At 38.6% G+C, this 16,072-nt stretch overlaps 1 protein-coding gene across 2 annotated transcripts in view; it reads right to left on the bottom strand.

The window, feature by feature from the left end:
* tfdp2 (transcription factor Dp-2) overlaps positions 1-16,072 on the bottom strand; it is a 47,242-nt gene that overhangs the window by 13,939 nt on the left and 17,231 nt on the right. The window contains exons 1-5 of one of the 2 annotated variants that reach the window (XM_077207680.1): positions 14,372-14,560; positions 5,664-5,752; positions 1,288-1,418; positions 1,053-1,100; positions 895-927 (exon numbers count right to left, since the gene is read on the bottom strand). In XM_077207680.1, coding sequence (XP_077063795.1) covers positions 895-927; positions 1,053-1,100; positions 1,288-1,418; positions 5,664-5,666 — 215 coding nt within the window. In that variant the 5' untranslated portion in view covers positions 5,667-5,752; positions 14,372-14,560. Of the gene's footprint in view, positions 1-894; positions 928-1,052; positions 1,101-1,287; positions 1,419-5,663; positions 5,753-14,371; positions 14,561-16,072 lie in introns of those variants that run through there. The other variant, XM_077207678.1, reaches the window with a different exon arrangement.

Genomic DNA, 16,072 nt, shown 5'->3' with positions numbered 1-16,072 from the left:
TGTGCTGTCTTTTTGGGCAGCAGAGATTATAAATTAATAAATGGTCCGTCTTCTGCCGCATTTCCCAAGCAACAGAAATGGCAGTGTTTGTCAGTTCAAATTTTGTTTCACTCACGGTTTACAGCAAAACCTGGCCTAAAATCTAGTGCGGTCACCTTGTGCTGACACTGTGAAACTGCATGATATGTAAATTATATGTGGTGGGCCACTTTAATAAACAAGGTGCGGGCCATTGAAATTCATCTCCGGGACGTGTTTGGCCCACGGACTTAAGATTATAGAAATATTTAAGCCCAATAAATGTTGAAAATTATGGCTTTCAATTACACTCAAATGTTGAATGGCTATAATTACTTAGCAAATTAGCAAATATTTAGATAAACACTTCAATATATTGAGGATTATGTGTAGTAATATGGACAAGAACTCGATGAACTTCTGAACAGATGTCAGCATGAACCAAACAGACAACCACACTACAGTAACACATTCAGTAGTGTAGGGGAACACTCGCCGAAAGCACTGCGCTCTCTGTGAAATCTAGCACACGCTACTGACGTCACAGCTTCTCAGTGAGAAGTCGAGCGCAGATGCGTCCATGCCATCCATAATGTTCAATTAAGAGAGAAAAGCAGCTGAAGGAGGGCTTGACAGTGTGATTTATGTTAACAGAGAAGCTCATTAGGGACGCAGGGGCTCTGAAGCACAACTGGGGTGTGCAGCTGTGATCCTCCACTGTCCTGCTTAACATCTGAGCCTCATAAATCCTACTGAGACTACAGCTCTCTTTCTCTCTCGCGCACACACACACACACACACACACATTTGTCTCATGGGCACATCCATTTAAAGACAAGTGTGGTTATTGCTCCCAGTGTCCCCCAACTCACTTACCTGGACGAGGAGTCACTCAAACACAGTCCGTCCCTGCAAAACACATTTTAATATTTACACGTTTTGCTCAAGTCTCCCTTTCTTCTAATCCTCTTTGATGTATTTAAACATCAAACATGATTTGAAAAGATGTAAACGTGTGAAAACAGACGCCCCACCTGTCTGAGTAATAGGAATCGATGTAGTCATGTGTCCTTTTTTTGTTCCTACAAAGGGAAGACAACACAAGATTGAGTTTGTGCCAAATACATTTGAATTTGAATCCGTAAAATATCGATAGCTTATACAGTATAAGGTTTTAAATGCTTTTCCAAACTCCCATCACTTCATATGAGGACATTAGAGTGCCATAGGAGCGCTTTATTCCCATTAAAATCAGTGCACGTGGCTCACCCCGGGGTCCATTCGTTGCCCTCGGGAGGGTGCGCCTGAGTAACCATTGCAACCGGTGTCGTGTGCGGCGTAAACGGGCTGCCGATGAGGATACCACCAGGGTGAGACACTCTCTGTGGTGTGCTTAAAATCTACAAAATAGAAAAAAAAAACAGTGTAAGGTTATGCAAATTATAACTGAAGATAGTTAGGCGACAAGTTAAGACCGGTAGAGAGCATCACTCGGTGATGCCCCTGCTGGTGGATGCTATAACTACACCATTATGAAAAAAAACAACAAAAAAAACATGTTTCTCCCTCATAATTCATAGACGGCTCATCCAGGCTGTGAGAATGCTATCGGAGAGATTTCTATTTGTGCAATAGACGTTTTTGATTTGGGCGAGCTCCACTGTAGTGTTGCTGACAGACACTAGCACATGTAAATGAGCTGTGATGGTGCATGACGGCCTCCCTGATTTACCCCTCTCTGCTAACCTGGATGTGTCCTCATACGAGTGTGTGCTGCAGCCCGTGGGGAGCAGGAACGCCTCCTCCATCGCCGCAGAGATTTATCGTCCTCCTAGCTCTCTGGATATATTCAGAAAGGCTCGCTAACATACAACTGGTACATTCTGTCCAGTATGTGGTGCGTATGAGATGCATAATATGAAAACTTTGTGGTTGAATAAAACACATCAGATCACACAAAAACAAGTGTAGTAAATGGCATATTGCATTGTGTACAGTATACCAGTGGCACACCTACAGATGTGCCCTTCATTTTCCAAATAGATGTATGAAATAATTTCATAAACAATCATTATAATATAACAATTATCTTATCACACTATATTCATTTAGTTAAAGGAATTGTTAAATGGAGGTTTCCATGGTCAGCAGCAGGCGATTTCCTAGCTTTCCCTCTCCCTATAGGTGCATATGAATGTTTTATGTATTATGTTTTATGAATGCCCGCCACCTTGAGCATTTCTGGCCTCGCACTTGCTGTATCTCACAATGCTTTGTGTTCAAATCTATTTCCAGTGCGATGAATGAACGAGGAATCGTATAGCCACAATTCTTTTAATTCATTTTTATAAGTTACCATGTCATTCAACTTTTCTTTTTCATAATTAAATACAAAACCTTGTTTTATTTATAACATGTTAACTGGACTCTGATAATTTGACAAACTGATTTAACTATGCAGCATAATGTCTTCATGTTTACGAAGCATACGGATATATATATATATATATATATATATATATATATATATATATATATATATATATATATATATATATGTAGTGGCTGCGAATTAAGAATTCTTTCACTCGTTTTATTTTGATTACTCATTTTAGGGAATCGTGGCCACTTTAAACTAATTTCTTCTCTTGTTTGATTATTACAACATGGCCACAATTTAGTAAATCAGGGGAACAAATTATTATAACGAACGTACAATTTACTTAAAACGTACTAAGTCGCGGGAACGAATTGTTAATTCGTGACCACGATATACGTTTTTTTCCCCGCATGTCATGTGCAAGGCTCCATACAAGTTATTTTAGTATTATTTATATAATGTTACATTTATTAATATTTTGAATGAGCTTTTATTTTTAGAATTTCAGTTTTCATTTTAGTTTAAGTTTTAATAATGTGCTTTTGACATTTATATATATATATATAAATATAAAAAAAATTAACAGTTTTAGTTAACAATAACAAGACTGAGTCACGTGACAACACTGTAGCATACTATTTAATGCGGTGGGTATGCGGTGTACACTCTGCAGTATGCAAGAAGTTCAACGTTTTTACATAGTTTTCTCGCACCGCGTTAAACGCTACGAGGGGTACGCTGAGTGTGGAGGACGTAACTGTAAGATCTACTGAGTCGGAAAGGAATCTGTGTGTAAGTGTGCCACACATCTCTGTAACGAGTGAGTGAGGGTCGTTAATAAGCTCATTAGCAGAGGTGCGGGCACACAGCGCTTCTGTTCTCCTCTGAGAAGCCCTTCCGCTCTGCCGTCACACACCCGTCCATCACTGGACTCGTTGTTTGGTGAAGGGTGTCACTTCTGCATCACTAGCGGTACTACACGCAACTGCAAAAATAATGGCTGCTTCCAAACAGGTTTCCCATGCAGTCCGACTGCCATTGTTGAGACAAACAGGCCCCGAAAATCACATGTTAGTACATGCAAACAAAGCATAAAGTCAACCTAACAATTGCTTAATTGCAGTTTACCATTAAGCTAGTATAGAATGAAATATTTTAGACATTTCACCTTTAAATGTATGCATTTACACAGAAGACACTTCCTGATAGACGTTTACTGCAGCATTGTTGTCAAACTTCAGTTCATCAAGGTCTCTCGCTCTCTCTTACATCTCGCTCTCTTTCCTCCCTTTAAACTCCTTTGTGTGAGTCCATCTTTTGAACATTCCTTTCTTTTGCTCTGCTGAGTGCAGCAATGCTGGCCCGTAAACACCCTCCTCTTTCCAGCCCTTCAGTCTTCTATTGTCCATGTACAGCAGCAGACAAGCACATGCAGTGAGCTCAGTAAATCACTGTTCTCTGAAGTGTCACTGCCCACTACTGGCTACAGAATCAACTACAGCACAACCGTCCCATCTTCAAACATCATTTATGCTAAGAGCTCAAATTTGTGTACGGGATGGGTAAAGTTAACACTTTTTGTTTATTTATCGGTAACTCTGTACAATAAGATCTCTTTAATTAACGTAAGTTTTCATTAACCAACATTGATAATGAGCAATACATTTGTTACAGTATTTATTAATCTATATTAAAGTCAGTTAATACAAATTCAACTACTCATTTTTAGCTAATGCAAGCACAGGTCCATTAACTAATATTAACAGATACAACTTTTAATTTTTATTAATGTATTAGTAAATGTTCAAATTAACCTAATTTGATCTGATTAATCCGATTAAAACATAAATAGCAAATATGACGACAGAATTGAGATTCTGATCACCTGATACATCCGATTCATTTCTGGTGAATAATTTCTTTTAAATATAGTATATGAATAAAGTATTTTTAGATACATTTAATATACTGTAGGTAGACAAATAGTGATATTTCTTACACAGTTTATTTATATCATAGCATAAATATAAATATTCCTCATTGCGTTTACCAGATTGACTGCATTTTACTTCTTGCATTCTAGATTCAACATTTTCAGGCTACTTTGGTCAGAATTATGGTTCCTCTGAACCGTTTTAAAACATTTCACAACGAACATAAATGCTCACGAACATAAGTGTGATGAATGCACACAAAGTTTTACCAACTGTTGCACTTTAATTTTGTCACTTTTGTAACCATTTAAGTCAGTCTGGAGTAGTGTTGCAAAGGGGCTGAACATTTCCGGTTAATTTCCAGAGACTTTCCATGGGAACATAATCTGGGGAATTTTGGAAATGTTCCAAGTTAGAAACCTAACCTGAATTAATGAGAATTTATGGGAATGAATTGGAAATTCGGGAAAATTTAAATAAGCTGTATCATATACAAACATAAATATAAACATTTTGTTTTGTCATATGTTAGTTGTTGTTGGTTTTACTGCATATTTTTCAATTAATTACTTCTGATTTAGTAAATAAGTTAAAAAAAATATTTTATTGCAGCAATTGTTATGCATGTTATTTATTTCAGTGTCACATGATCCTTCAGAAATCATGCTAATATGCTGATTTGATACTCAGTTATTATCAATGTTGTGTATTGATATTAAGCAGCACAACTGTTTATTAGAATGATTTCTGAAGGATCATGTGACACTGAAGACTGGAGTAATGATGCTGAAATTCAGCTTTGCCATCACAGGAATGAATGACACGTTACTATATATTCCCATAGAAAACAGCTTTTTTTAAATTGTAATAATATATTAGAATATTACAAAATGTTTTCCGTAATTTGAATGCACCTTGCATGCAGGGGGTGTGGCCTCAACAGCCTCTAGTGTGTACACAACAGTAAGTAGTGTGATTGAGGAAAGAAATTCAACTGAAATTGCATTAAATCTGGCTGTTTTAACCAAGATTTTGCTTCAAGATTTTTTTTTCAACTACATTTTAAGTACCCCGTTTAAGTACATTTAAGGCTAACCTGGAATTTAGCAAATTCCTAGATTATTCCCATTAATTCCCGTTAATTCCCATATATTCCCGTTAATTCCCACAGAAAGTGTCCAGCCATGAAAATTCCCGGAATTCTGCAACCCTCACCTGGAGCAACTGCAGCTTTAGTTTTAATCTGAGTGTTTGAGAGATTATGAAGTGCTGCTTGTTTACATGCATTTAAAGACGTGTGTGTTTGTACACTGGTGTGGTGTGACACTGACCATCTGGGCTCCCACATTCGAATTGACCGTTCCTAGTGTGATCTTGGCGGCTGGGCTGTAGCTGGACGGCGTTACCAGGGAAATGTGGCCTGCAAACACAAACAGAGTCAAGCTGATGTTCACAAATGAGAGCTGGGAGTTTCTGAAAGGAAAAAGCATTTCACAGACAAGCAGAAGCTTGAATGGATCCCAGCTTTGACTGAATGGAAATGGTGATTTGCTCACAAATTAGTGCTCTCGAGCAGATTAAGTTTTACAGGCTGTAAGCAAACCATAAATGCGGTTCACATTACTTATGTGCAGTGAAATGTATCATTAAAATAATTCTGCCTTTTCAACAGCATCAGTCCTGAAAATGGCTACTTAATGGTGAATCACGCTGGTTAATAATCTATTTATAAGGCTAAAAATCACATTTATGACAAATGTTAAAGTTGCATTTGAAAATGTAAAATGTATACATATTATAATGTAAATTAGGTTAAACGTGCACACCATCATAGACACAAGTTCTGCTTCTCCAACTCTCAGGATTGTGACCTATTATGATGTCGAGCATGTTTTCAAACTCTATGGGGCAGGTTGTCACAGATACGTCATCAAACCGTCTATCATAAGCTTTGCAATAAAAAGTAAAACAATTATGAAACACAACACAAATTAAAGTGATGAATCAAAACATTGTTCCTTGTATAAAATCAAATTGAATTATTTATACATTAGTCAAATAGATGTGATGTCTACACTTATCTTGCATCGTTTCTCAAGTCCATTTCCCACTGCCTTCATTCAAAGATAAATAGATGGCCCTAAAAAGTATTTGGACACTTGAGCCACATCAAATTATAAATGCTGATGCTTTAGATACTGATGCTATTAAACTGAGTGGCATTCAATTAAAATAGGGGTATAAAGACACATTTGAAGCAAAACAACATTTAGACAAAATGTGTGTGTGCACTTTTGAGAATCAAATTTGATACAACAGCCTTTTATGCCTCATATACAATGATATAGTGAGAATATGAAGTTCATACTCATGGAAGAAAAAAAATACCTGTTTTATTCATAGGCCCAAATGGAGCAAAAATATGCAGTTTGATGCAGTTGCTGAAATTTATACGGCCAAGATGAAATCATGAAAGCTTTTAATGTAAATCAGATTATAATAGTATAGCAGATACTTACATAAAATGCATAAATATCAGCCGTCACTCTATATCTCCCAATATTACGTCTTAGTAAGATGATATTTCAATGCTTATTTTCATGATCAAAGCTCTGTAGTTTTAAAATGTATGATGTAATTCAATAAAATGATGATTGAGAGATGAACAAATGTTCCTCAAAAGCCTGAGAGATCGTATTTGATGCTCACATTTTCACATGATTTTTCTAAAAAAAAAAAAAGATCGATAATCAAGTAAACGTAAGCAGATTCAGTCAAGTAAGTGTTTATTACTAAAATATAATATTACTTAAATATTGCTAACAATATAAACGTTATTCTTACATTTACTACAAGAATCTGTAAAGATTTCACAGAATAAAGACACATGAAGCATTTTTTTTTTTCAAATTTTACTAAAAAGCTTTTGCCCTGATCAATCAGACGACAATCAGTAAAACAGGTTTTTCAGCAAAGTTTTGATCATGTTGATAATTTAGAGGCCTTTGTGTATCAAATATGGCACAGTAGGCTTTATGGGATTGACGTGATAAACTACTCGGCTCTGACACCTGTGTGAACTTGAGAAGAGAGGACTTCACACATCCACACAAAAGCACTGCAATATCAGCTGGTTAAAAAGTCATCGCAAAACGTCTCTAAGGGGTGAAGTTAGTTTTGAAGAGAGCTCTAGCATTCATTTATCTGCACATATCATCCAATGCAAACAGCATCAAGACATGTTTAAATGAAGCTGAAGGGTCCAAACACTTCTTGAGGCCACTGTACAAGTGTTTTTCAGTGATTTTCCACCATGAATATCCCCTTATATATAGACGATTGCATCTGTGTTATAAGACCGAGAGCGAGGGAAGGTTACAGTATGGAGATCGAAAGACAAGAAACTTCCCAAGGAAAAAAAATAAAATTCCTGAAATGCTTTCTTCGAATTCTGTGGTATCTTTTGAATAGAGATGCAAATCATGTAAAGGTTTTGGCATATCAGATGCAAATCCATGCAAATGGACCTTGAAATCACGCAGGAACACGCAATAGGGCGAACACACCCTGAACTGTGTGAATGAGACGACATGCCAACAATCCCACTCTATGCATGTCTGCTTCCCACTCAAACTCGGTCAGATCTTCCCAACGTCTGCTTCCCAGCGGCCTGTGACGCTCACAGCGAGTCTTTGTCCGTCTACAGCTGCAGTCCAGATAAACCTCGCGCACAATGTGTTGGTGTTTAGTCATGATTGCCTCTCTAAAAGAACGCTACCGTAAGTGACCAATCATAGTGTGTCTCAATTAGGCCTGTAGCGGCGCATCGATGACGTCATATTTTTTTGTCGACGCTTCTTTATTTATATATTTTTTTTTTCAACGTTCTCGGCGGTACAGCTTGCCACACATACGTGGGAGACCGAAACATTGCAGAATGGAGGACGAAACAACAACCTCTTCACCGAATTCCCAACAAAGCCATGCAAAAAGCCCCAACAAAAGAAAAAGTCCCTAAAAAAACAGCTCGCACCAAATAATCGAAGGTATGGGAATACTTCAAATTTAGTCCCAAACGTAAAGGTGTCGTTATTTGCGTGCTTTGCCAAATGGAGTTGAGAGTGAGAGACCTAACATTTTACAGCGTAGATACTCTGTAAGAACCAGATCAAAATTGTTGTGCATCGAATGTGCACTCCTGCAATTTCCATGCTACAAAATATAATCGTTCAATTAGTCGACTAATCGATAAAATAATCGGCAGACTAATCGTTTAATTCGTCTCAATCAGCTTCCTGAGGCCTTGTCCACACTAGTACGTTTTCGTTTGAAAACGCATCTTTTTCTCTCCGTTTGGTCACTGACACGGCGTTTTTAGCAATGAAAACGAAGCCTTTTGAAACGCTCTCCAAAGTGGATACATTTGAAAACGCCGGTTTCGCGGTGTAGCGTGGACTGTCAAAACGGATGTATTTGAAAATTATGACGCAAGTTTTGTCATGTGACGCATATTGAACCCATAGATATTCATATTTATACCGATATTGTAGGGGTGGGCGATATCTCGATATTTAAAATATATCTCGATATTTTTTAAACACGATATGGATTTTGACTTATCGTATATATCGATATGTTGTTTATATTTAATTCTGATTTCGCCGCTTTGTCTTCTCTGCGCTGTGCTCGCCCCCGCCTCCTTGCTTTTGTTCCCCCTCCCCTCGCGTGTTGTCTCATTCAACATGGCGGTGCCCGCAACTAGCCCGGAGGCTACAGAACTCGTCTAAAAAGATCGTCTTAAATGCTGTCTTACATGCACTTCTTGAGGCACACACGCACACTAGCAAACACACGCATGGTCTCTCGCTCTCTGTCCCTCTCTGCCGTGCGCGCGCTACACGGTTTGAACCATGGTTTGAACATTCACACTGCCTTTCGAAAACGTTACATGTCCCGGCACATGTTATTAAAAAGGATGACAATCCCGGTAAAACGGGACAGGTGGCAATTATTTTTGTATACAGCAATTAATTTGTATACAATTATTATTTTTGTATACAGGGATTTTTTTTTTTTTAAATGTCGCAGAAGCACTTTGGACTACATGAACTGCCTACCTCTTTGCACTCCAATAAAAAATAAGACTGTGGTATTTGGAATATTTGTTTTTGCATTAGTTTTTGTTGGGTTATTTTTCCTGTAAAGATATCGAGATATATATCGTATATCGAGATATAGCAAAATATATCGAGATATATTTTTTGCTCCATATCGCCCAGCCCTACGATATTGTGCCTGTTTTGAGCTATTCACTTTCACAGAGTTGCTAAAATATGTACTTTGCACACTCTTCATATCACAGTCCTGCATATATGACAGAAAATTCACTCGCATTTGCTGTCCTGCGGCAAATCATGAGAACAGTGGCGTTTTAGACCAAATATATAATGTGTCTAAGAGCGACCTGGACGCATCAGTGAATGCTGAGATATTTTGCTAAATGAAATTATCCTGTCAGAAGAATTGCTTTTGTGAGGGTTTACGCATGCGCTGCAAGGCGAATTTAGCGTTTTCCGAATTTTCAGTGTGGATGAACGTTTGGAAAACACTTGAAAATGCTAGTGTGGACGGAGAGCGTTTTGAAACGATAACTCTGTTTTCAAATCTATCTGGATTAATGTAGACGTAGCCCAAGTGGTGAATCAGTATATCATGTACACTAATTCGGGCACTGGTAAGGACAGTCAGGACAGTCTCATTACACATCACATGTCATTATGTGTGGTGAGTTGTCTCACGGATTTATGTTTTGCGCTTCAGAACTTCCGTTAAGGGAACATAGTGAGCATCGATGCTCCCTGGTGTTCACTGGGCATTGTGGAACTTTTTAGGGAGTGAATGTTTCAGGCCCTGTCCCAAATGAACCCTAAGCCCTCGCAAGTCCACACTTTCACGATGTAATGTCGCTTTAACTGTTGGGAAGAACTGCAGAGCTCGTAGGAACGGCAAATGTTGGTACATCACTATAATATTAACCCTTTGAGGCGTACAATCACACCGGTGTGATTAGAGCGCTCAGTGCATCACATGATCAACTGCTAAATTCAAACGCACTCAGTTCTTGTCATATATTACGACTATTCAATGTTTTCAACTACATGAGGTTTATTTTAGGTTTTAGACATTTAAATACACACAACTAATGGCAAAATAATACATTTATAGTTTGTAAAATACACACTGATGTCTATGGAACCGGCAATAACAATCCATTCAAATATAAATTGATGAGGAGTTTTATTCATATCAGATACACATTGTGTAAGTAACTAACATTTACTATTATTCTCCCAGTTCACCGGTCATTTACTTTCATGTTTTTCGGGAGAAGTGGATGAATTTACGCGACGTAAATCTGACAGAACTGATACTGCCGCGGAAACTAACATGGCGGCGCCCATCGCGCATTATAGATCAACAAACAGGATCATCATAAAGGTTTTGAATTGAAGAAACACATTCACTTACGTGTATTTGGGAATCATAATATCAGGTAGTTGATGACAGCCAACAAGTTTGTGAATATTTTTGTTAAAAAAAGTTTTAAAAAAAATAAAAGCGATAAATCTGTTATACAGCGCTTTTGTGGCTGCGGTGAGTCAAGTGACACGCATGTTCCATTGCCATGGAAATAATAAGGTGATACACTCTAAAATAAATAGAGGACACCTTAAAAACCTCACGTCGGGGCTCAGCTAGAATATTTTAAATTTACGCGCGAAAGGTTTCAAGGTTAAAATTAACAGATTTGTATAAGCTACTTCCATTTAAATTGCACAAAGTTGTTTTATAGCAAAAACATCATAACATTTTTAATGCCATTCATGTGCTTCTACTCTTTTTTTTTTTTTTATGTAAGCATTTAAATGGTGGCTGTCATAAAAACATAACATTTATTCAAACATAACATTAAATATTGAAGAACAGGTTAAGTAAAAATACAATGATTATGCAATATGATGCATATATTTAGCAATATACTCTCTATTTTGTAGGTGACTAGCAAGATTTTGAACACTGAATGGCTTTTCTGAGGTAAATGTAACATTGCATGTGACACGATACAGATTTCGGTAAGTTGTACTGTATCTTTCAGCATTCCTTATGATGTACATTCATCTTTATTTTGTGCTGTAACTAGTAGTAGAGTGAAAGAGATGATCAATGCACCTGCGCTTCGCTTGAATGTTATTTATGGTTTCAAGTTTGTAAATAAAATTGACAGAATTTGAAAGACGATATTGTGATTTATTGGATGAGAGGCACAGTAAAAAAAAAATATTGTTCATTCATCAACTGAAAACAGCACAGATTAAAAGGTTAATTCTTGGGATTTAAGAGATAGTGGTTCTTTAAAATGAGAATCGATTAAAACAGAGAAGTCAATATTTTAACCAATATTTAGTATAGATAATTTATTTTACTTATAAACATGTTTAGTTTAAACACTGACTTATAGTAAGTGTTCAAATTACACAAAAATGAAAATTCCAAAAATGTCAAAACACGACATATGACCTATAACTTTAAAACTTTCTTTAGTCATAGGATAGTTTTGCTGACAACCTCTTAAATTTCATTCAAGACAAAAAAGAATCAATGCTGTTTGACTTCATTGACATCAACCTGGTGTGACATACAAATATACACAAAAACAAATAAAATTAAGCAAAGATTATGCAATATTCACTTTTACATGGTGTTTGAAGATAAATGTGTGTGCGCAGCAGTGCGTGTAAACAACCACCCTATAATGGCACAAATCCATTCACTCATGTTTTTATGTGATCCCCATAAATCAGAAACGGTGCATCAAAAGGAGCTGTGCCAGTTTTCTGCCTAAAGTGACGTCACATTAGATCAAGCCCCACCCATGACTGGTGACGATCTCTGCCCTATTAACAGAGTGAGCCGCACACAGACCGCCATTTTTATCTCCTCGGTAGAGTAGCTAACTATATAATGTCTCTGATACATAAAGATTACAACTGTTCTGTTGTTGGCTGTAATAATGAACACAAGAGTCTTCATAAACTCCTAGCATCTGACCCACTGAGGACGCAGTGAATTCATTTCATTCATGAAGTGAATGTGCCCAAGATATAAGATAAGTGCATACATGCACAAGATTTTACACAGGACTGCTTTGCAACGAGGGTCAGTACAACACAGGATTTGCAAAAAAGTTGATTCGCAAAGATGGATCAATACCAACTGTTCGTGATCCAATTTCATACCCAGAAACGGCAAGTTTTGCACATTATATTTAGTGAATGTTTGAAAATCGCCTTTCTGAAAGTGCTTGTTAGCACTTTGTACGGCTTAAGGCCAATTCACACCGCACAGACAAACACCAACTAACAAGTCATGTTCACACTGCCCCAAAAGACACCGACAAACACTGACTGAACATGGTCAGTCGGTTGAAAACAAACCCTGACCAACGCCAACGTGTTTGTCTGTGCGGTGTGAAATGTAGGTAAACGTATTTGAAGCACGAGCTTCCTCTTCTGGAAAGCAGGTGGGGAGCAGCAACTCATTTTTATTGAAAGATACACACACGAAAACCACATGTTTTTACTACAACCCAAATAGGGCCATTTAGGGCATGCAATAATAAATGACCTGTGCGGTATTTTGAGCTGAAACTTCTTTGATTATTTCCTGTGAGTGACAGTTTGCTGGAGGGAAATGCCGTGGCAGTGCACACGTCAACAGAAAAGTGATGTTGTTGCGGGAGAGCAGACAAATTGAAATTTAATAATAATAAAAAAATGTAGGCTAATTCCAATTTTGATTTCATGATGACTTTAAAAGTTGCACAACAGCCAAATATTTTCAATGAACAACAACTTAAATATCATTCTCTTCCTGGGCTCAGCGATTTATTTCGTGTTCGTTGAAAGTCAGTCAGTGAGCTTTCAAATGACATGAGGGAGAGTAAATGATTGTGAGAATTGTCATTTTTGTCAAACCACAAAAAAAAATAAAAAAAATACGTATTTCATGTTGAAAGGCAAGGAAGTGTCAAAGTAGTTTGAATGAATCTTTACAATGTGCTCCAGATGGTGAGCGTACAGCAGCAGGACTGGCTGCGGTCTGAAGGGGTTTTGTGCAAGGCCTCAGCGCAGGAATGCGTCAGTGCCACATGCTCTTTACAGCAACAATGAGCAAAGCCACATTAGAATACAGCTGAGCAGCAACCCAGCACACACACACACACACACACGCACACATATTGAGCCAACTCTGTGTTATATTACAAAGCACATGCACAAAGTGCTCATCGTTTTACACATGCACTAATGTATGATACACAGATATATGCAAGCACATAACGGAAGACATTAAAAAACAACACTTCTATGCATGACCCAAGACAACAGGAGGAAAACACAGTAACTTCCTGGGGCTGCCCAAACAAACTACATAACTCCAGCAACACGCTAAACACGACTGAAAACCACATCAGTGCTGAGCAACATCAGAGAGGTTCTCACCAAATACCAAACGCAACCACCCAGTTCTGCTGCTCTAAAAACACTGGCAACAACATTAGAAAGAGAAAATAACCTCTTTCTTTAAAAAGAATCATTTCTAATACAAAAGTTTTAAAATTATACAAAATCTGTATGGTAACCTTCCCTTCAAATTCTCCAGTTATTTACCTGATTGTTTATGAAGCGGCACGACAAGCACTTCCATACTTCACCTTTAACTATTCGTTTCCTAATAAAAGCTCAAGTTCTAGTCCTACACACAGACTGGGACGCCCGCTTCACCCCTCCTCCCACTGAACGCAGATCTGTGGAGGAACTTCCACAGTGACCCAGAGTGTGTGTGTGTGTGTGTGTGTGTGTGTGTGTTCCTCTCAGCGTGCCGTCCCATCACACGTGCAGCCTTCCCAGCTGCTTCGACACAATCCCTGAATGCACAAAGAAAAAAAAAGAACAGAAAAAGTAGGGGCTGCAGGATTTACCTGAAGAGGAGTGGAGAGCATGTTTCGAAGGCAGGCTGCGACCTGGTGTTCCTCTCCCTCGCTCTCTCTCTCTCGCTCACTGTCCCTTTTGTTACCATTCAGTGGAAACTTGAGAGGCTCGGCAGGCATTGCCGAGCGAGCGCAGAGGGAGTCCACCCAGACACACTTGGACTTTCACCCTTGCCGAGTGGGAAACGCGCTCCCTCAATGAGAGCGTGTGTGTGTGTGCGCCTGCCACAGGACTTCCTTCATCAGTACACACACACACACACACGGCGGCTCCTGCAGGCCACTCACGGGCGATGGGCGCTCGCTTGCTCTGGCCTGAACTGATCTGAGAGCAGTGGGAAGCCCCAGAGAGCATGACAACTGAATGGATGTGTGGCTGAGCGATGGAGCGGCCTGGACACATGTTCTCCCGGCGTAGGACCGGCCCGAGCTGGTAGGCAGCTCAGGGCTCGCAATACCGCAGGTCTCCGGGGAAAGCACATCTGGATGTGTGCAGGAGCTTTATTTGGCACCCGAGCGCCATGGAAAACTTACAATTGGATGAGTGCCAATGACAATGAAAAAGTATTCAATCACATACTGACTAATAAAACTAATTGTTGTCTTCACTCGCTCCAACAAAAACAGTAGCCGTTTTAAACATCATCAGTTTTATTAATGGGATGCTTAAGGCAATATTGTTAATCATTCAGGCCATAGAAAGGACTAATGTAGGTACATAACTGTGAATGTTTTCTTGTTTGTTTTAATAAATATCTCAGATGCCATCATTGGAGCTTAGCATGCATATAATCCTGACCGTTCCTTTAAAACCATAGTTTAGAATAGCGCAAAGTATCGGCACCTTTTTTTTTTTTCAATTGGAATCTTATTCACAAACTCTTGATTCGAATTGATTCTGATTAAAAGGTAGTAGTTTGTTGTAAATTAAAAAAAAATGTTGAGAGCCACCTTGTTTCACTAAACATCGAAGAGGATCCTCACACTCATCGGCTGCTGTTATAGGAGATACTATAGTAGTGAGATGGAGGAGTGAAAATTAGGCAATGAAACACTTTTTTAAGGCTTATTTCTGGTGGTTTTTGCCTTTATTTAGATAGTATAGTTGGAGAAAGGGCAGGAGATGAAACGGGAGAGAGAGGGGGATGGGATCAGAAAAAGACCACAAGCCGGGACTCAAATTTGGGTCATCTAAAGCGTAATTGCATTGCATGTCGGAGCGCTGCCCATGAGGCGATCGGTTCCAACTGAAACACACTTATTATCGCGCTTTAACAGCAGAAACAACGGGAGAATCAGTACCTGTACGGCTGAAGATGCAGAAAAGACAGACAAATACCTAAAACATGCATAAACGTCATATCCATATCAATAGATGGCAGTGCAGTGTCTCACACAACTGTGCTATCAGTGCGTAAAGGTGCTATAGCTCATTCTCTACAGAAACAGTTTTTGTTATGCTGGTTGAAAGTCTCCTCATATCCTGATAGCAGGCAGTCTAAATGTATTTTTATAAATGTATATCGTTTGTGTGGAAGGCGTAGGACCATAAAATGTTCGTTCAATCATTGCATTCAGTCCAAATGAAATGAAAGCATGAGTTCCCTGTCAGTAATGTGTGTTTGCATACCACCGCGCAGCCTGTTCACGCAGACATCATACATCATCAGCGCGTTCACGAAAGCTGTGCAG

Source organism: Siphateles boraxobius, unplaced genomic scaffold (genome assembly GCF_051911475.1).
Source record: "Siphateles boraxobius isolate OS27281-9 unplaced genomic scaffold, OSU_SipBor_1 6, whole genome shotgun sequence".
Classification (NCBI taxonomy): Eukaryota; Metazoa; Chordata; class Actinopteri; order Cypriniformes; family Leuciscidae; genus Siphateles; species Siphateles boraxobius.
The sequence above is the reverse complement of the archived record's forward strand: the minus strand, read 5'-3'. Positions and strand labels throughout refer to the sequence as shown.